This window comes from Bufo bufo, chromosome 4 (assembly GCF_905171765.1).
Source record: "Bufo bufo chromosome 4, aBufBuf1.1, whole genome shotgun sequence".
Taxonomy (NCBI): domain Eukaryota; kingdom Metazoa; phylum Chordata; class Amphibia; order Anura; family Bufonidae; genus Bufo; species Bufo bufo.
The window spans coordinates 246,256,494-246,277,964 of record NC_053392.1 but is presented as its reverse complement, the minus strand read 5'-3'; the positions used below and the strand labels follow the sequence as shown (position 1 = coordinate 246,277,964).

Here is a 21,471-nt window from a genome sequence, read left to right as displayed (position 1 = left end):
ATACTAAAACGCCAGAAAAACAATATCAAGATTTGTTTTGTCTTGTGGAATATGAGGGCTTTTTGTTAGTATGCGACTGTTTAGTTACGTGTCGGCCTTTTTTTTTGGCATTTTTCTAACTTTTGGTGCTGGTAAGAAGAGAAGGAGATCAGGAGGTACGTGCTCGGTAAGGCTGCTTTCACACTTGTGGCAGAGTGATCCGGCGAGCAGTTCCTTCGCCGGAACTGGCTGCCTGATCCGGCAAAACGTATGCCAACTGATGGCATTTGTAAGACTGATCAGGATCCTGATCAGTCTGAAAAATGCCTGATCAGTCATAAAAATACATTGAAATGCCGGCTCCGTCTTTCTGGTGTCATCCGGCAAAACGGATCTGGCATTTTATTTTTTTCACCTTTTTTTTGGTCTGCGCATACGCAGATCGGAAGGACGGATCCGGTATTTTGAATGTGGCACTAATACATTCCTATGGAAATTCAGGCAGGTCTTCAGTTTTTTTGGGCCAAAAATGAAACCGTAGCATGCAGCGGTTTTATCTTTTGCCTGATCAGTCAAAAAGACTAAACTGAAGACATCCTGATGCATCCTGAACGGGATGCTCTCCATTCAGAATGCACGAGGATAAAACTGATCAGTTCTTTTCCAGTATAGAGCCCCTAGGACGGAACTGAAAAGAAAAACGCAAGTGTGAAAGTACCCTTAGGCAAGCGTGTGTCCGAACCGCAATGTGTGTGAGCCACACACAGAAAGGTACATTATGTAATCTGTAGTGTAAACCAGTGTCTATTTGTGAGTTATCCCTTCGGCTTTGTCATGTGACCAACAATCTGACTTTCCAAATAACGCATCATCTTGTGTGTGGACAGGAAGTCAGGTTCTCCATGTATTCCTATGGGAGCCTCAATGTCAGTCTCATAGGAATAAGTAGAGAAGTAACTGACTTCCTGTCCTGTGTCTGAGATCAGAGAGTTGGTCACATGACACAACTAAAAAATTAGAAGCGAGGGGATAGCTCACAAATAGTCACTGATGAGAAGATTATATTCACTACAGATTACATCATGCACCTTTCTAACAGGTCAGAGAATAAATATTTTTGCGGGAGTTCTTCTTTAAGGTTTATTTCTTTTCTGCTCATTTGTCTCTGGTTTTGAGGCTATTACAAATAGAGATTTAAGTCATAGGTAATTGAAATGTGGCTCTCACCTGCCCCTTCTCTGCTGTGAGCATGAAAAACCACACCAGGATGCGGATAACTTTGAAGTCCAAATGAAGAGCAAAAATCCAGCTCAGTTTCGCAGAGGTGTAACAGTACTTTATTTAAGCGGTTAAAAATACATCCAGTATAACCAGTCAGTCTACGCGTTTCGGGCTACCAGAGATGTAAGCCCTTACTCACGACATGTCATGAGTAAGAGCTTACATCTCTGGTAGCTCGAAACGCGTAGACTAAGATTGGTTGTACTGGATGTATTTTTAACCGCTTAAATAAAGTACTGTTACCTCTGTTTTCACGCACGGTTGCTAGGTGATGATCGGGATGGGGACCCGATCATTATTATTTTCCCTTATAACATGGTTATAAGGGAAAATAATAGCATTCTGAATACAGAATGCATAGTACAATAGGGCTGGAGGGATTAAAAAAAATAATTAAACTCGCCTAAATAAACTTGTTCGCACAGCCGGCATCTCTTCTGTCTTGTTCTGTGAGGAATAGGACCTTTGATGACGTCACTACGCTCATCACATGGTCCGTCACATGATCCATCACTATGGTGATGGATCATGTGACGGACCATGTGATGAACGCAGTGACCTCATCAAAGATCCTATTCTTCACAAAAGACAGACAGAAGAGATGTCTGCTGCGCGAACAAGTGGATTAAGGTGAGTTAAATTATTATTTTAATTTTTTTAACCCCTCCAGCCCTATTGTACTATGCATTCTGTATTCAGAATGCTATTATTTTCCCTTATAACCATGTTATAAGGGAAAATAATAATGATCAGGTCCCCATCCCGATCATCACCTAGCAACCGTGCGTGAAAATCGCACAGCATCCGGACTTGCTTGCGGATGCTTGCGATTTTCACGCATCCCCATTCATTTCTATGGGGCCTGAGTTACGTGAAAAACGCACAAAGAGGAGCATGCTGCGATTTTCACGCAACGCACAAGTGATGCGTGAAAATCACCGCTCATGTGCACAGCTCCATAGAAATGAATGGGTCCGGATTCAGTGCGGGTGCAATGCGTTCACCTCATGCATTGCACCCGCGTGGAAATCTCGCCCGTGTGAAAGGGGCCTAAGGGTAATAAATATTGAGTTTTGGCTGTTAACCCTTGCTTTGTTACTAGAAAAAATTGATTAAAATGGAAAATCTGCCAAAAAAGTGATTCTGAAATTTCATCTATTTTCCTTGTGGAACACCTAAAGAGTTAACAAAGTTTGTAAAATCAGTTTTGAATACCTTGAGGGGTGTAGTTTCTAAAATGGGGTAATTTTTGGGTGGTTTCTATTATGTAAGCCTCATAAAGTGACTTCAGACCTGAACTCGTCCTTAAAAAGTGGGTTTTGTAAATTTTTCTGAAAAGTTTCAAGATGTACTTCTAAACTTCTAAGCCTTCTAATATCCCCAAAAATTCAAATGGCATTCACAAAATGATCCAAACATTAAAGGGCTTCTACCACCAGAATTACTGTTATGTAGCTGACTGACATTAGCGTTGCGCTAACGTCAGCACTACATAACAGTATGTTTCTAACATTTGTCCCTGCACTTTTATTATATGCTAATGAGCCTCTAGGTGCTATGTGGGTGTAAAATCAGCACCTAGAGGCTCCGTCTACTCACCCTTTATCCTGCCCAGGTCTCCTGTTCTGCCCTCTCCGCTCCTCTTGATTGATGTCACTGTTCCCTGCATCGCAGACTAAATCCCGCGCCTGCGCTGTTCACGTCTGTATTCGGCGCAGTGAGTGAATGATGCGCTCCAGGTGCCTTCACTCACTGCGCCGAAGACAGAAGTGAACTGTGCAGGCTTGGGATTTCATCAACGATGCGGTGGACCGTGGCATCAATCAAGAGGATCGGGGAGGGCAGAACAGGAGACCTGGGCGGGATAAAGGGTGAGTGGACAGAGCCTCTAGGTGCTGATTTTACGCCCACATAGCACCTAGAGGCTCATTAGCATATTATAAAAGTGCTTATTTTACAAAAACGGCTGCAGGGACTAATGTTAGAAAAATACTGTTGTGTAGTGCTGACATTAGCTGTCAGTCAGCTACATAACAGTATTTCTGGTGGTAGAAGCCCTTTAAGTAGACATATGGGGAATGTAAAGTAATAACTATTTTTGGAGGTACTGTATTACTATCGATTATAAAAGTAGAGAAATTGAAATTTGGAAATTTTTTCCACATTTTTGGTAAAAAAAAATTTTTTATAAATAAAAATTAAATCTTTTGAATTTTACCAGTGTCATGCAGTACAATATGTGATGAGAAAACATTTTAAGAATGGCTTGGATAAGTAAAAGTGTTTTAAAGCTATTACCACATAAAGTGACACGTCAGGTTTGCAAAAAATGGCCTGGGCAGAAAAGTGACAACTGGCCCGGGGTAGAAAGGGTTAATATTAGCATTTCGTTGACAAACTGTTAGGCCTCTTTCAGACGGGCGTTGCGGGAACATGCGCGATTTTTCTGCTCGAGTGCAAAACCTTGTAATGCGTTTTGCACGCGCGTGAGAAAAATCACGAATGTTTGGTACCCGAACTTCTTCACAGAAGTTCGGGCTTGGGTTAGGTGTTCTGTAGATTGTATTATTTTCCCTTATAACATGGTTATAAGGGAAAATAGTAGCATTCTGAATACAGAATGCATAGTAAAATAGTGCTGGAGGGGTTAAAAAAAATTAATTAAAAATTATTTAACTCACCTTAGTCCACTTGCTCGCGCAGCCCGGCATCTCGTCTGTCTCCTTCTTTGCTGTGTGGAGGAACAGGACCTGTGGTGACGTCACTCCGGTCATCACATGATCCATCACCATGGTAAAAGATCATGTGATGACCGGAGTGACGTCACCACAGGTCCTGTTCAGCAAAGAAGGAGACAGGAGATGCCGGCAGCGCGATCAAGTGGACTAAGGTGAATTAAATTTTATTTTTATTTTTTTTAACCCCTCCAGCGCTATTTTACTATGCATTCTGTATTCAGAATGCTATTATTTTCCCTTTATAACCATGTTATAAGGGAAAATAATAATGATCGGGTCTCCATCCCGATCGTCTCCTAGCAACCGTGCGTGAAAATCGCACCGCATCCGCACTTGCTTGCGGATGCTTGCGATTTTCACGCAACCCCATTCATTTCTATGGGGCCTGCGTTACGTGAAAAACGCACAAGTGATGCGTGAAAATCACCGCTCATGTGAACAGCCCCATAGAAATGAATGGGTCGGGATTCAGTGCGGGTCAATGCGTTCAACTCGCGCATCGCATCCGCACGGAATACTCGCCCGTGTAAAAGGGGCCTTACATGCTTATAAAGCGGTATAGTCCTCTTCTTTTTATTTTAATTTTTTTTTTTCTGAGTTCTGTAGTTTATTTTAAGGACAGATTGTGCAGTCAAATGTGATATGCAGAGTTATGCATGGCTGTTTTTGCAAACATGAGATACAAATTTAGTAACACTTATATTTTATTTTTAAATCTTTTCTTTACTTTTTCATACCATTTGGCTGGGATTATCCCATTAGAACTGTCAAAAACCGCCTTAATCTTCTTAGTCACCAAGCAATTGTCATTCCAAAAGCCATAACGTTTTAATTTTTTTTTTCTATAAATACCGGTATACCTTAAGTTTTTCTACTTTTGTGCAATAAAACCCCCTTTAAAAAATATTTGGTATTTGTATGAGAGCTTGATTTTTGTAATGACTTATGGTTTGTACTAGTATAATTTTGGGCTATATAAGACTTGTTGAGCTCTTATTTTAATTTGTATTTTGATTGCCTATTAATTTTTTTTGGTGGTGGGGGGGTGATATTAATTTTTTTTTTTTATTATTTTTTTTACGTGAGGATTTAAAAAAAACAAAAAACTTTTTGATTTGTAATCCATACCATTTATTAATCCCACAAGGGGTCTCCAGCAGTTAAACACTTACATAATATACTGTACTACTTAACAGGGTTTTCCGTGATTTTGATACTGATGACCTATCCTCCTGGACAGGACAGCTGATCAGCCGGGTGTTGGACGCCTACCGATCAGATACTGAGGATACTATCCTGAGGGTAGGTCATCAGTATCAAAATCCTTGAAAACCCCTTTAAGTAGGGCAGTGTATTATGTTGTCAGTGGAAAACTGACAATCTATTTGGTTATGCCTCTGGCAGAGGCAGACCTTGGGCACTTTTATTAAGGCATCAGCAACGCGCAATTGCATTTAAGGGGTGTTGATGGGTGATGGAGGGAGCTGCCTCCTGTTGAAACAACTTGGATGACATGGTCACTATTGAACACCGCATCTAAGGGGTTAAATGGCTGGGATTAACCTCCCTCTCCCTCCTGGCCATTGGAAGGAGCCCAGCTGTCTTTAGCCAGCAACCACTCCTTGGCAGAAGAAACCCATTCCAGGCTAGCCATTTAGCGCCTTATAAACCTGCACACATGACCTTTTAATGCCTGCTGACCCTAAGTGATTTATTGGAGGTCACTAAGTGATGAATAAAATGTGGTGCCATAAGATGTGTCAAATAATTTTTGCTCATATTGGGGTGTCCTTGTGCCAGTTTTCCTATGTAAATAATGATAAAGTTCTCTCAAATGCCAAGCAAGCCCCTGCTTTGAAGAAAAGTGACATGCGCAGCATAAATGTGTCTGCTTTTAAATATGGTCAGTCCACATCCTCCAGAAAGAGACCTAGTGTAAGCACTCTTCGTTTTCTAGTAGAGGGGAATCCTAAGCGGAGATTATTATTGTGCAGAGGGCAGCTACCATGCGTGGTGTCAAACCAGCTTCCCTTTAGTTTTAGTATGTAGTACTGAAGTATCCAAATGCTCTATACAGAGTTGTATAATATGCTTGTTCCTCTGTTTCCACAGAAAGGAGTGTATCTTCACCATTGATCCTTCCACTGCTAGAGACTTGGACGATGCCTTATCCTGTAAACTACTCCCAGATGGTATGGCTCTAAATATATTACATTTTAATGTTTCTGTTGAATGGGGCTGAGCTGCACATAGGCCATGTGACCGATGGTCATGATGTCACGGGCCTAGGGTAAGTAGCGAGAAGGCCCCCCCCCCACCAATCAGATGCTTACGTCTTATCCAGAGGATAGTTCAACAGTGACAGAAAACTCCTTTAAAGGGGTATTCTTATCTTAGACATTTATCGCATATCTACAGTTTATGCCATAGATTTATGATAGGTGTGGTTCTCACCTCTAGGATCTGCACCTGTCTTTAAAACAGGGGTCCTCCATTCTGGGGCTGCTAAACCCCGCCTAAATGAGAAGAAAGTTGGTTGGGATTATGGAGACATGGAGAGCTATATTAGGCCTATTGGTCACTTCAAAAATTGTGCAATTTGTATTTATTTTTCTTAAATATAGTGATGTGAAATTGAATAAAAAAATCGACTGAAATTGTGAAAAAAAAATGTTTGACATTAAAACGTGATTTAAACATTTCTAAATGTTCTATTAAGTTCCCTTTAAACTAGACCTATCATCACAAAATGTAGTACAATCTGCAGGCAACATGTTGTAAAGCAGGAGGAGCTGAGCAGATCAATTTATATACCGTAGTTTTGGAAAAATTCTGTAAAAATTGTAATTTATACATTTGTATCTCTCCTTTCTGACTTTATTGTCCACGTGGGAGGTGTAATCAGTGGTTGATGGCATTCTCTGTGTAAGTGTATATACAGAGATAGCTGTCAGTCGCTGATAGCACCTCCCCTGTGAACGACTAAATCAGAAAAAGCAGAAATTTAAATGTATAAATTATTTTAATAAGTCCTTTCCTACAAAACTTTATATTAATCTGCTCCGCCCCTCCTGCTCTACACAAAATCATTGTTTCTGGAAAGCAAATTGCAATTTAGACAGCACCATCTGCTGCCCAGAAACCATAATTGGTGTGCCTACACTAACAACAGGATCACCCGATGAACCAGTGTTTCACTAGTTCATCAGGTGATCGCCGGCACATTTTGTTGGGAACGAGCATTCGCAGGATCGTTCGTTCATGATAATCCGCCCGAATATTGGGCTGTGTAAATCCACCTTAAAGGGTTTCTCCGGGGCTTCTATCACCCCACTAAACAAATTTTTTTTTTTTGTGTACTTATAATCCCTATCCTGCGATATATCTATACATTATGTTATTAATCATTTTCGTTCAGTAGATATGTCAAAAAAGTACTTTTATAATATGCTAATAACCTGTCTACCAGCAAGTAGGGCGTCTACTTGCTGGTAGCAGCTGCAAAAAACCGCCCCCTCCTCCTGTTGATTGACAGGGCCAGCCGCGATCTCCTCCTCCGGCTAGCCCTGTCAGCATTTCAAGAATCGTGTGCCTGTGTTGATTCGGCGCATGCGCTCTGAGATAAGGAGGCTCGCCAACTCAGCACTCCCTCAGTGCGCCTGCGCCGATGTCACCGTAAGACAAGACGTCACCGGCGCAGGCGCACTGAGGGAGTGCTGAGGAGGCTAGCCTCCTTATCTCAGAGCTCCTGCGCCGAATCAACACAGGCACGCGATTTTTGAAATGCTGACAGGGCCGCCCGGAGGAGGAGATCGCGGCTGGCTCTGTCAATCAACAAGAGGAGGGGGCGGTTTACTGAATGAAAATTATTAATAACATAATGTATAGCAATATCGCAGTATAGGGATTATAAGTACACAAAGAGTTTAGTGGGGTGACAGAAGCCCTTTAAGAAAATGAAAATAATTAAATATTACTTTATTATAAGTATATTCCCAAATACCTTTCATTAGTTATAATGGCTCGTTTTGTCTGGGGAGCAATCATCATGGGAAACAAAATGGCCGCAGTCCTATTAGTACACACAAAACCTGTCCTAATCATACAGGAGGACAAGTTACTTCAGGACACTGAGGTAATGAGCTGCCTCAGCATGCCTTTAGAGCTCATGCGCACACACACTACTGTATGTATGTTGAAGTTCGTTATGCGGACAATAATAGGACATGTTCTATTTTTTTTGTGAAACGGACATATGGAAGCGGAATGCACCGTAACTTCTGTTTTTTTTTTTTTGTTTTTTTTTTGTAGACCCATTGAAATTAATGGTTCCACATACAATCTGCAAAAAAACTGAACCGACGCAGAAAGAAAATGCGTTTGTGTGCATGAGCCCTAAACAGGATCTTCAGCTGAATCTGTAGGAAAGCAGTTCATGAGGACACATTAAAGGAGTTGTCTCACTTCACCAAATAACATTTATTATGTAGAGGAAGTTAATTAGCAACTTACTAATGTAATCTGATTGTCCATATTGCTTCCTTTGCTGGCTGGGTTAATTTTTCCATCACTTTATACACTGCACGTTTCCATGGTTACGACCACCCTGCAATCCATCACCTGTTGTCGTGCTTGCACACTATAGAAAAAAGCACCTGTGTAAGCTCCCACGGTCCCAGCCATCGGAGAGATTGGCGCTTTTTTCTATAGTGTGCAAGCACGACCACCGCTGATGGATTGCAGGGTGGTCGTAACCATAGAAACGAGCAGTGTATAATGTGATGGAAAAATGAATCCAGTCAGCAAAGGAAGCAATATGGATTATAACAATACATTAGTAAGCGGCTTGTATTAACTTCCTACTACATGATAAATGCCATTTGCTGAAGTGAGACAACTGCTTTAAGTACAGAATGGAGGTGGGGATGGGGCTAATGAGCAGCAGCACTTGTATGCAGTCTACAGTACCACAGTCTGTCTTGTCTGTCCTCTCTGTACTTCATGTCTCCTTATGAACTCCATGCCTACAGAGATTCAGCTGAAGATCTTATTCAGGATCATAATCCCTGACAAGCAGAGCAGAGAGGAGGATGAGGCAGCTCTTTGCCTCCGTGTTGTGAAGTAACTTGTCCTCCTGTGTGATTAGGACCAGTTTTGTGTGTACTAATAGGACAGCGGCCATTTTATTTCTCCTAATAATTGCTTCTCTAGACAAAACGAGCCATTATAACTAATGAAAGATATTTGGGAATATATTTATAATAAAGTAATATTTAATTATTTTCGATTTCTTAATTCCCCGAGAACTTCTTTTAAGAGTGAAAAAATAGATAAGATAATACGTAAACTACATTGACTTTTCCTGAATCAAGAGTATCAAAAGGAGGAGGAAAAAAAGAACCCAGCTTTGAGATTTCCAGCACCAGTCTCAGACAGCTGTTCTGGAGGAATTTGGAGTTGGAGTGTGCTTTATGTGCCAGCTGCAGGGTTAGCTGAATAACCTGCCAGGCTACCAATAGAAGGGAAAGAGCAGAGTCAGCACAGTTTCAAAGTCTCTTGCTTTTTATGTTAGGATCCATCTGCTCTTGTTGCCTCTAATGCAGGCAGTGATGTAATTTCTTTATGCGCTGCACCCCAGATGCTTGCTTTCAATACAAAGGGATGCCAATGACATGACATCACATGACAGCTACATTATGTGACGTGTGATTTGGCCTTTGGCCAAATTGGAATTATACCCCTGAATGTCTGTGTGTTCTCTTAATCCTTTCATAGACAGATTGTAACCGTTTCAGCCATGGATGCTTTAGAGCTAGTCAATGTAGCCAACAAGCGCACACACATATAGGACTCTACACGCTCCGAATTTTTAATACAGTTGGATATCTGATGTAGTTCTAAAATGTTATTTTGAAATAGAGGTTCCAGTGAAAGATTACTTTCTGATGTAAAATTTGTATTTTAGTCAATTGGGAAAGTGTTTTCCATTCATACAGTGCAGTCCAGTTTTTTTGCTCTAAATATGTATTTTTGATTTAAAATGTTATCAAAACTGCATTGTATGAGCACAAAACCAACAGTCGAAAGTAACTGCATGGGGGTATGTTAGTTACCTGTACCTGGATAGTTACAATCAATCCCATTTTACAAATGTGGTCCATTTTGGAAGCGTTGGAACTGTAAAAAAAAAAATAAAAAAATTCTGAAGTTATAGATACCCTTTAAAACCCCTAGACACCAAACGTGGGTGGAGATAAGCTCTTACTAAAGAGCTGAAATTGAAATCTATAGGAATGACTGCGTGGCTGGTAATTGTTGAGCCATACAGTTTAACAGAATATGACAGGCTACATTCACACGTCAGTATTTTTCTATATCCCGATTTTCGGTCCGTTTTTTGCGGATCCGTTGTTCCTGAAAATGTTTCCGTATGTCATCCGTTTTTTGCGGATCCGCAAAAAACGGAAACATGTATAAATTTCAATAAGCAAATAAAGTTGTTTGGATTTCTTTGAAAAAAAAAAAAAAAAAAAAAAAAAATTTAAATGTAATTTCCAGGAACGGAATCCGCATAAAACGGATGACATACGTAATGACATCCGAATGTCTTCCGTTTTTTGCGGATCCATTGACTTTGTATTGTACCAGGATCCGAATTTTGCGGAAAAGAATAGGATATGTTTTATATTTAAACGGACATGCGGAACGGAACAACGGAAACGGACAGCACACATTGTGCTGTCCGATTTTTTTTCCAGGACCCATTGAAAATGAATGGGTCCAGATCTGGTCCAGATCTGTTCCGCAAAAAACGGAACAGATCAGGAAAGAAAAAAACGGACGTGTGAATGGACCCTTAAGTGCAGTGGTCCATAAAAATTATTTGTAGTAAGTGTTGAAACCAAGGGCAGAATTTCCTGTAGCCTCCAGAAGCAACGTCTGCTAAAGAACTGTATGGAGCTTCCTGGATTGGGTTCCACAGCAAAGCTGCACATACGAAACTGTAGCAGGAACAATGCCATGCTTTAGATGAAGTAGCATCATGCACATATCATTAGACATGGTCAAAAGTTTGTGGATACTACAATATCAGATCCATATGTGCTTTCCTTTCCAAGACTATGGGTATTAAAAGGGTATGCTTCTATTTTCTGGGATCTGTTTGCCACTTTTTCCACACTCCCTGCTCATAGGCATCTTAGGCTGGGGTTTTGTATCTTTTTTTTCTTTTTTCTAACGCATACGTCAAACGGAAGCATAAAACGTGAAGTGAACCCACCATTATAGATGGTTGCATGGCAGCAGTATGGCTTAAAGAGGACCTTTCACTACTCCTGACATATCTGTTTTAATAGCTCCATGTATTCCCAATGTAATAAGAATTCTGGAGCCTCTATTCTTATGGCTCTGTGTTGTGCCATTCCTTTATTATTCTGTCTAGAAGGTATGAATGAATTGCTAGAGGGGTGGTAACAAGTTGGGGGTGTGTACCTGCACGGTCTGATAATGACAGCACTGATTGGATAGATTGAGTCTGTGAAGGGACACCCCCCCAACTGGTTACCACCCCTCTGTACCCTTACTGCAGACTGCTAGTAATTCATGCTAGTAATTTCTAGTAGAAATAATGAAGGAATGGCACAACATAGAGCCATAAGAATAGATGCTCCAGAATTATTACTTGGGGAATGCATGTAGCTAATAAAACAGGCATGTCAGGAGTGGTGAAAGGTCCTTTTTAACACCCATAATACTTTGTGCAACGTTACTCTGTCATTGTTAGGACAAAATGAATTAAAATATGTATTCTTAGGCTACTTTCACACTAGCGTTCGGGGTTCCGCTTGTGAGCTCCGTTTGAAGGCTCTCACAAGCGGCCCCGAACGGATCCGTACTGCCCCAATGCATTCTGAGTGGATGCGGATCCACTCAGAATGCATCAGTCTGGCACCGTTTGTCCTCCGCTCCGCTCAGCAGGCGGACACCTGAACGCTGCTTGCAGCGTTCGGGTGTCCGCCTGGCCGTGCGGAGGCAAACGGATCCGTCCAGACTTACAATGTAAGTCAATGGGGACGGATCCGTTTGAAGATGACACAGTATGGCTCAATTTTCAAGCGTTTGCATTATAGGAGCGGATCCGTCTGTGCAGATACCAGACGGACCCGCTCTGAACGCAAGTGTGAAAGTAGCCTTAGTTTTATGAAGAGGGTTTAACCGCTTTATGGCATTCTGGGAAACCGTTTTTGGGTAATTGCATCTTTGGTAAAGTGCCCTTGATCCCCTTGGGAAGCTGGAGGCCACTCTGGGATGTTACCATGCTTGCTTTTTTTCATGCATACTTTAGCAAGTTCAGCTGATTTTTGAAACCTTGAACCCCCTAATTTGGACTTCAAGACACTGTAATTTCTGGTCAGTCATCGCCATATGAGGGCAACTTTTTTTTTTTTTCTCTGGGACGATTTTTATATTTAAATGGCACAATTTGGGAGTAGATCTAATATACGATATAACGTTTATGCATTTTTTTTTTTTTTGGATGCATGGAATGAAAATTTTGCTGGTATTCTGAAATTATTTTTTAGTTTTTGTCTTTATGGTGTTCACCATGTAGTATAAATGTGTGACTGGTGTGCATTTGTTTCAAATGGAGGTTTTAAGGCACTTTCACACTAGCGTCGCTGGATTCTGGAAGGCAGTTCTGTCGCTGGAACTGCCTGCTGGATCTGGCAATCTGTATGCAAACTGATACCATTTGTAGACTGATCCGGATGTGGATCAGTCTCACAAATGTATTGTAATACCGGATCCGTCTCTCCGGTTGTCACCTGGAAAAACGGATCCGGTATTTATATTTTTCAAATTTTTAAAGGACCGCAAAACCGGATCCGTTTTTCTGGAACACTTAGGGCCGGATCGGGCATAAATGCATTTCAATGTAAAATAATGCAGGCATTCCGGCAAGTGTTCCAGAATTTTGGACAGAGAAAATACCGCAGCATGCTGTGGTATTTTCTCCGTCCAAAAACCGTACAGTGACTGAACTGAAGACATCCTGATGCATCCTGAACGGATTGCTCTCCATTCAGAATGCATTAGGATAAAACTGATCAGTTCTTTTCCGGTATTGAGCCCCTAGGACGGAACTCAATACCGGAAAAGAAAAACGCTAGTGTAAAAGTACCCTTAGTTTGGTCTTTGTCTATGGTGTGTACGGGCTGCATTACCGCAACAAATTATCTGAGCAATTTGTGTGTGTAATAGGCCATCTGACCAATAATTGGTCAGAAAATCTGTCAGGTTATCTGTTGGTGTAATACAGCCCTAACCGACGAGTGGTATCCAGCACCATTGCGACAAAGCGCTATAAATTCTTGATATAGTTGAGAGTTGTGGAAATGTTTAGTTTTTTTATTTCTTTGCAAAAGTAGTTAATCTTATACATAGAAACAAAAAGTGTTTCCTCTCCTTTTTTCTTTTTTCATTAAATTTCAGGCGTAGCCGTCCCGTCCTGAGTTCTGACCGCTTACATTATGTAAATATATGTAACCAAATATTTACTTGGGGCTTCCATTAAAGGCCCGGGGATCTCAAGGGGTCTGCTAAAGGCTCCCCACCGTGGGGGATATCCTGAACTTTCTTACATTTTGTTTGGATTGGCTGCCTGCTCCTGTTATCTCATGTCATGAGATCGTTCTCAGTTTGTCGGTTGTATAACCCAGCTTTTAAAGTTCAGGCGGATAACACTGGGCTTATTAAATTAGGTTTCTGAGTAATGCTGACACAAGCTAAGCAGTTCAGTGCTGCAGGGTGACATGGACCTCCTGAAGAAAGGAAGAGGTTAGAAGGGCACATGTCATGTGCAAAAATGCAATATGGATTTATAGTTTTTCCTCTGTTGACTGACTGCTAATGCTCATAAATGATAAGATATGATATTGTCAGCTGCATCTGACTTTGCAGCATTTGTTATCTTCCAGTTGAATAGTTTTGACAGTCTTCTGCGTAAATGTTTCTGTTTTCATCTGTCATACACCATTGGCTTTCTAGTCCTCTGTGGCTGTCAAGATTCAAGGCAGAGGATTGTATCATTTGCTGTCTTGAAAGCCAATATTTTAGTTTAAACCTGTTCTTAGACCTAAGTAACTCATTCACTAAGGACAGAGGGAAAACAAATCTCGCTGTATTTCGTGTACATTTTTCTGAAATGTGCTTCCAAGAATGGTGATGGGACCACTGTAATATCATTGAAAGAGAGATTCGGTTTTTTTCACTACCTAAAATGTAATCTTTTTCATAAGGACTTTTTTAACCAATGATGTTTTGTCTAAATAGTTTTTGCATTGCATTTTTATTGCCCTTTTGCTTCCAAAGCAACTTTTGTTCTGTTTTTGCTACTGCAGACTATGTGCAAGTCCTTCAGCTAGCTGGTGTAGATGCTGAATCTCCTATAAATCCATCAAGGCACCGCTCTGATTTCTGAGCTCTCCCCCTCCCTTTCGGTGGTAAAGATAGCAGCACTGAGTTAAGAGGTTATAGATACAGTTTTTGAGCTGTGAAACACCTGGAGAGCCATTTACAGGGAGCCAGAGAGCCACATGTGGCTCCCAAACCAGTGGGTGGAGAAAACTGATTTCAAATATAACATTCTAGATGCTTGTAGTTGCCAAAAAGTGAGCATGCTGATGCAGTAATCTACTGGTTTGTTTTGATTGATTTTTTTTTTTTCTTTTTTTTTCTTTTCAGGAAACTTTGAAGTCGGAGTCCATATTGCAGACGTGAGCTATTTTGTTGAAGAAGGGAATGCTCTCGACTTCATAGCAAGTGAAAGAGCCACCAGTGTGTACCTTGTACAGAAGGTATGAAAATGATGTTGTCAATCTGTAGAACATAATACCACTAACTAGGTGTTGCATTAAAAAGACCATTGACTACCCCTGTAAACGACAGTAATGATGCATACGTACAAGATGCTGAGCGCAAATCACTAATTCTTATCTTTATGTTCCTTGCCATTTGCCTACTGTTTACCTGCAAACCCTTAGGGCAACGTATAGAGAGGACTATAGCACCCCAGGAGTCTTCCTCTCGAAGCATTGCAGGGCCACTTTGCGGGAACACGGCAGGTGAACATCAGGGAGCATTAAAGATAACAATTAGTGATTTGAGCTGTGTCCTGTATATTCTGCATCTGTTACTGTAATTTATGGGGATGGTCCAAGATGACCGATTCCCTTTTAAGGGAATTCTCATTCTAGCCCCTATCAATAAAAAGTGCATTTAAAACATAACTTCTAATGATTATCAGAAATCGCATCCTAGTAACTATAGGTGGGCCCCCCTATAATTATTGGGATGTGATTTTTGATAAATTTTAAACTGTTTGTATACAATGTGCTTTTCAGTGATGGCGTCATTATTAAGATCAAACTAGTTGTCTCAGTGATTTTCTAGTTCTTATTCTGGGTCCTGTTAAACTTGCTTTGTCAGTTATAGGCTGCATTTATGCTAGTGATATATCCTCTGTCTTCATATTATCTTCCCTGAGAAAAAGTAGTGCTTCAAAGTTAGTGAACCCTTCAGAATTTTCTATATTTCTGTATAAAGTTGACCTAAAACTACGTCAGATTTTCTCAAAGTTCTAAAAGTAGATACAAATAACCAAAATAAACAAATGAGTCAAAAATATTATACTTGATACTTTATTTATTGAGGAAGATGGACCAATATCACATGTCTGTGAGTGTCAAAAGTATGTGAACTTTTGCATTTTAATATCTGGTGTGACTTTCTTCAGCCTATTCTTCCTTACAAACTGCTTCAATTCTGTTGGTGGGTCCCCCACCCATGAACTGCTCGCTTCAGATGTCCTGATGTTCCTTTTAGAGTTTGCTGGTATAATTCAGAATTTGTTTCTTCAGTGATGGCAAGCTGTCCCTGCCAAGATGCAGGCCCAAACCATGATACTACCGCCACTGTGCTTGAAGGAGGTTTTCATGCTGAAATGCAGGGTTTCCTTTCTCCAAACATAAAGCTTCTGATGTAAACCAAAAAGTTATATTTTGATCTCCTTTATCCACAAAACATTGTTCCAAAAGCATTCTGGCTTGCCCAGGTGATGTTTAGCATACCGCTGACGTGCAGCATTTTTATTTATTTTTTAGATAGCAGAGGCTTTCTCCTTGCATTCCTGGTGTGGTCTATCTTTGTTGGGTGACCACTCCTAGGCAAGGTTATAATGGTCTTGAATTTCCTCCATTAGTACACAACCTAACTGCAGATTAGGGAAGTCCAGACTTCTTTTCCAACCTGATGAGCATTAGCAACACTTCATCTGAATTCTTCAGAAATCTTCTGTGTTCGTGCCATGATGCACTTCCGCAAACTTTTGTTTTGAAGATCAGATAGATTCCCTTATATATATTTTTTAAATAAAACGGGTCACGCTCACACACACCTGTTAGTCACCCCATTGATTGAAAACACTTGACTCCAATTTCACATTCAGAATTATCTGCTAACCCTAAAGGCTCACATACTTTAAGGGAATCTGTCACCACAATTTTGGACCATTATCTACAGTAACAAGTGAGTGACCGGCCAGCCTGCCTGCTAGTACGGGAGTTTCATAACGAGTACTACGTGGATTGCGCTACTGTAGAGGATTGCTACACTTTACATATGGATTGCCTACACTTTACATATGAATACTGCTGTGTGCGGGGCCCGGTGTAATAGAGTACAGTGATTGCACCAGGCCCCGCCGCGATTTCAACACCAGTTGCTGGCCTCCACCTCCTGTATTGGGGTTCACGATTTACACAGGGACACTATTATGGGGGGGGGGGGGGGGGGGGGGGGGGGGGGATCTGTGGATGACACATATATAGCATAGGATGCTATATATGTGTCATCCACAGATCCCCCCCCCATAAGTGTCATCCACAGATTCCCCCCCCATAAGTATCATCCACAGATCCCCCCCCATAAGTGTCATCCACAGATTCCCCCCCCATAAGTGTCAACCACAGATTCCCCCCCCCATAAGTGTCAACCACAGATTCCCCCCCCCATAAGTGTCATCCACAGATTCCCCCCCCCATAAGTGTCATCCACAGATTCCCCCCCCATAAGTATCATCCACAGATCCCCCCCCATAAGTGTCATCCACAGATTCCCCCCCCATAAGTGTCATCCACAGATTCCCCCCCCCCATAAGTGTCATCCACAGATTCCCCCCCCCATAAGTGTCATCCACAGATTCCCCCCCCCATAAGTGTCATCCACAGATTCCCCCCCCCATAAGTGTCATCCACAGATTCCCCCCCCCCATAAGTGTCATCCACAGATTCCCCCCCCCATAAGTGTCATCCACAGATTCCCCCCCCCATAAGTGTCATCCACAGATTCCCCCCCCATAAGTGTCATCCACAGATTCCCCCCCCATAAGTGTCATCCACAGATCCCCCCCCCCATAAGTGTCATCCACAGATTCCCCCCCCCATAAGTGTCATCCACAGATTCCCCCCCCATAAGTGTCATCCACAGATTCCCCCCCCATAAGTGTCATCCACAGATTCCCCCCCCATAAGTGTCATCCACAGATCCCCCCCCCCTCCATAACAGTGCCATCCACAGACCACCATTAGTTCAAAACCCACCAAAAGCACACCTCTTGGTTCAAATTTTTTTTTTTCTTATTTTCCTCCTCCAAAAACCTAGGTGAGTCTTATGGGCAGGTGCGTCTTATAGGGCGAAAACTACGGCATATCATTTTTTTAAAAGAAACACTCCAGCCAAAATTGATATGCTGTGTTGTACATAAAACAAGGCCCAAGAGGGAGATGCATGACATAGGGATCCACTATAGTGTTAGAAACTTTGTGCCGTGTACTCCCCCTTAGACATGGACCCTGGTATAAGGCTTTTTTCCATACTGTTTCTTTTAGGTTGGTTGTAGTTTTTTCCAGAATGATTTCACAGCATCACACAGAGGTCAGCAGTTTCTTTTTGCCTTACCTACAATATTATGTGACTCACTGCTTGAAAACCTCTAGTTGAACGGTGATATTTTGCCATCTATTAGAAATGGTTGGCTTGTTTCACATAGAGATTGACAATGTTTGCAAAAACGATCAGCTGTATTCTAGTTATGAATATTTTTTATATCTGTATGTTTTCATATGTTGATAAAATGTAACTCCCTTGCAATGAAATGAACAATGACTGATCTTTTTGCATTATCATGGACGTTTATTTATATTATTTTCCAAAAATTCAATTATTTAACCCCTTAAGGACCCTTGCTGTACATGTACGTCACAGCTGGACGTGACTTAAGGACCAGTGACGTACATGTACGACACAAGGTCCGCTGGGTTCTGGGAGGGAATCGGGGCACCATGGCTGCTCTTACCGGCAGTCATCCATGCCAGGTAAGGGCAGCATGGTGCATCACCGCCCCCTGCAGCTCCATGCGTTGCCATTGGCTGGTCAATGAAGACCTGCACATCACAGTGCCGGAAGCAGTATGGAGCTGCGGGGCGGGGGAAGGAGGAGGTGACCAGTGCTGAACCGGTCAGAACCTGTCTCCTTCGAGGTGAGGCAGGGGACACCAGTGTTTGGCATCCCCTGCCAGCGCTGCGAATGGCTGGAACAGGCATACACCATGCTTGCCTCAGATACGGAATCTGCCAGTGAGGGAGAAGAGGATACCACTTTCCTCTACCCCCTTATCATCCGCTGATGAGGGACCCTCTAGAACGTGCCCCAGGGTAGCAGTGGAGGCAGCCCCCCAGAGTGAACCCTTATGGACCCCACCCTCTGACGATTATCAGCCCCAAATTCCGGATTTTGTGGGCAGCTCCAGAATACAGATAGACTGTGCGGACTTTAATGGTGGCCCAAACCAATTTATTTGCACAACAATTAATTGATCATAACCCTGCATCGCCATACTCTAGACTCCTGTTGGACCCCAGTAAGTGCAGCAGAGATGATAAAGTTTTGGGGACTCGTGCAGCATATGCGCGTTTTACCTGAAATTTGACCAGGTTAAGCCTGTCATTGACCACTTTAACACCAGGTTTGCTGAGGTGTACAACCCAGATAAAAATGTCTGTGTAGATGAGTCCCTATTACTTTTCAAAGGGAGAATTAGATTCCGTCAGTACCTGCCTAGCAAACGGGCAAGGTATGTCATACAGATATACAAACTTTGTGAGGGTAGCTCCGGGTACACCCACAAGTTCCGCATTTACGAAGGGAAAGATTCCCGGGTAGAACCCCCAGAATGCCCCCCCATCCTAGGATTTAGTGGGAGGATCATGTGGGACTTACTGCACCCACTGCTGAATAAGGATTAGCACCTCTATGTGGATAACTATTATACCAGCATACCCCTATTCTGGTCCCTAACTGCCAGAGGTACTGTGGCTTGCAGCACAGTGCGCAAAAATCTGAGAGGCCTCGCTAGATCCCTGGTAGGGCAACCACTGAGAATGGGTGAAAGTAGGGCTCTCCTCCATGAGAACATGCTTGTGGTTAGGTAGAAGGACCAGAGGGATCTGACCACCATTCACACTAACACCAGCTCTCCTGCTCCTGTACAAGGTACCACAAGCACTACCCTAAACCAGTTTGTATCCTGGACTACAACAGGCACATGGGAGGGGTGAATCAACTTCTGAAGCCCTACAGTACCACACGAAAAACAAAAGTGTGGTACAAAAAGCTGGCCGTACAAATTGTACAGATGGCAATGTGTACGTGCTATTTCAATCTGCAGGCCACACAGGAACTTTCCTTCAGTTCCAAGAGGTGGTTATCATGGCCCTAATTTTTCAAAGCCAGGCAGGGTCCGAGTACTTCAGGAAGTCATGGTGCCCGTGTTGTACCAGGGCAACATTTCCCGGGTCAAGTCCCCCAGACAGCAAAGAAGTGTCACGGATGGTGTTGCAGAAAGCTGGAACTTATAAATAAACATCCGACTGGCTTGATCCCAAACTAAGGAGCATATGGGTGAGCCCTATAAAACCCCTAGAGCTCTCCCTGACTGCTATGCCCATGCAAAGATCTTGATGGTAGAGGATTGCATGTCCACGTACCTTATACTATCTGACACCTGAAAACCCTATAATAGTGAGGGGACACGACCACCGGCTCCCTGCACTTAATACGGACGGAGTCAGGGTCACCTAGAATCAAGCCAGCAAGTAAACACAAGTAAAGGAAATAGACTTATCTGAGGAATCAGGAGAAGGAGCATCCAGCAGTGAACAACTCATCCAGGAAGAAGTATAAACCGCAAAGTGAGGCAGTATGGGAGGCAATATAAAGGGAGACAATCAGTGCAAATAGATGACAGCTGGGAGAAGGAAAGGAGATGACAAAGTGAAACCAAAACAAAGAACTTCATGCAAGAGGTAGCGAAGAACGTCTAACAGACCTTCTCACAGAGCTGGCGGTGACAGGAAGCGAAGGACCCAAAAAAGATGCAGGGTGTGTTCCAAAAGGGGGATAAGGAAACACACCATTTAACACTGCGAAACCTGCCCTGAAAAACCTGGCCTAGGCATGCAGGAGTGTTTTTAAAATGTACCACTCATCCATGGAGTATTAATTTAATTCCATCCATGATGTACCCTGTAGTTTTACCACCTTATATCTCTGATTTAGTCCGCATAGCTTACAGATCCACTTTTCACCAACCACTACATATTCATGTCTATGAAACACCTGTTAGGTCAAAAGTACCCTTTCCATTACTTAAAATGTTCATACGGGGGTGCTCTTTCCAAAATGGGGTCACTTCTTGCGGTTTTTAATTTCTGGGGACCTCAGGAATTTTTTAACACATGACATGGCACCTAAAATCCATGCCTGCAAAAACTATATTTTGCTGTTTGACTCTAGAGCCCTGCTGTGCGCCCATACATCATTTTTTGAGCACATATGGGGTGTTACCGTATTCGTGAGGAAATGGGGAACAAAATGTGGGGTGCATTTTGTCCTGTTACTCTTTGGGAAAGTGAAAAATGTGGGTGTTCTTTACACCCACATTTTTCACTTTCCCAAAGAGTAACAGGACAAAAACTTTTTTGCGGAAAAAAAAAAAAAATGCAATTTTTCATTTTCACTGCAATTTTTTGTGGGAAATGAAGAGACCAAAAAAACTGCGAATCAGCCTTTTTTTTTCTGTTTCGCTGTGTGGGGAAAATATTGTTACATTTTTGCTTGGGAGTTTTCACACATGGCAATACCCGTGTTTTTTTTTTTTTTTGTTTTTTGCTTGTTTTTTTTTTTTTTTTTAACTTTTTTTCTTTTTACACTTTTTTTTTTTTTATAGATTGCTATTCTCATAGGCTTCAATGCAGTCTGAAAAATGTACTAGTTTCCTATGGAGCCCTGCTATAGACAGAAGCTCCATAGAAAACACTATGCAGCAGCCTCCTGGTTATATAGAACCAGTCCTGTA

General features: G+C 42.0%; 1 protein-coding gene across 2 annotated transcripts in view; it reads left to right on the top strand.

The window, feature by feature from the left end:
• Window positions 1-21,471, top strand: part of DIS3L2 (DIS3 like 3'-5' exoribonuclease 2) — a 349,324-nt gene that overhangs the window by 206,304 nt on the left and 121,549 nt on the right. For both annotated transcript variants that reach the window (XM_040428436.1, XM_040428435.1), the window contains 2 exons: window positions 6,111-6,190; window positions 14,742-14,854. In XM_040428436.1, the coding sequence (XP_040284370.1) occupies window positions 6,111-6,190; window positions 14,742-14,854 (193 nt within the window). The remainder of the gene's footprint in view (window positions 1-6,110; window positions 6,191-14,741; window positions 14,855-21,471) is intronic.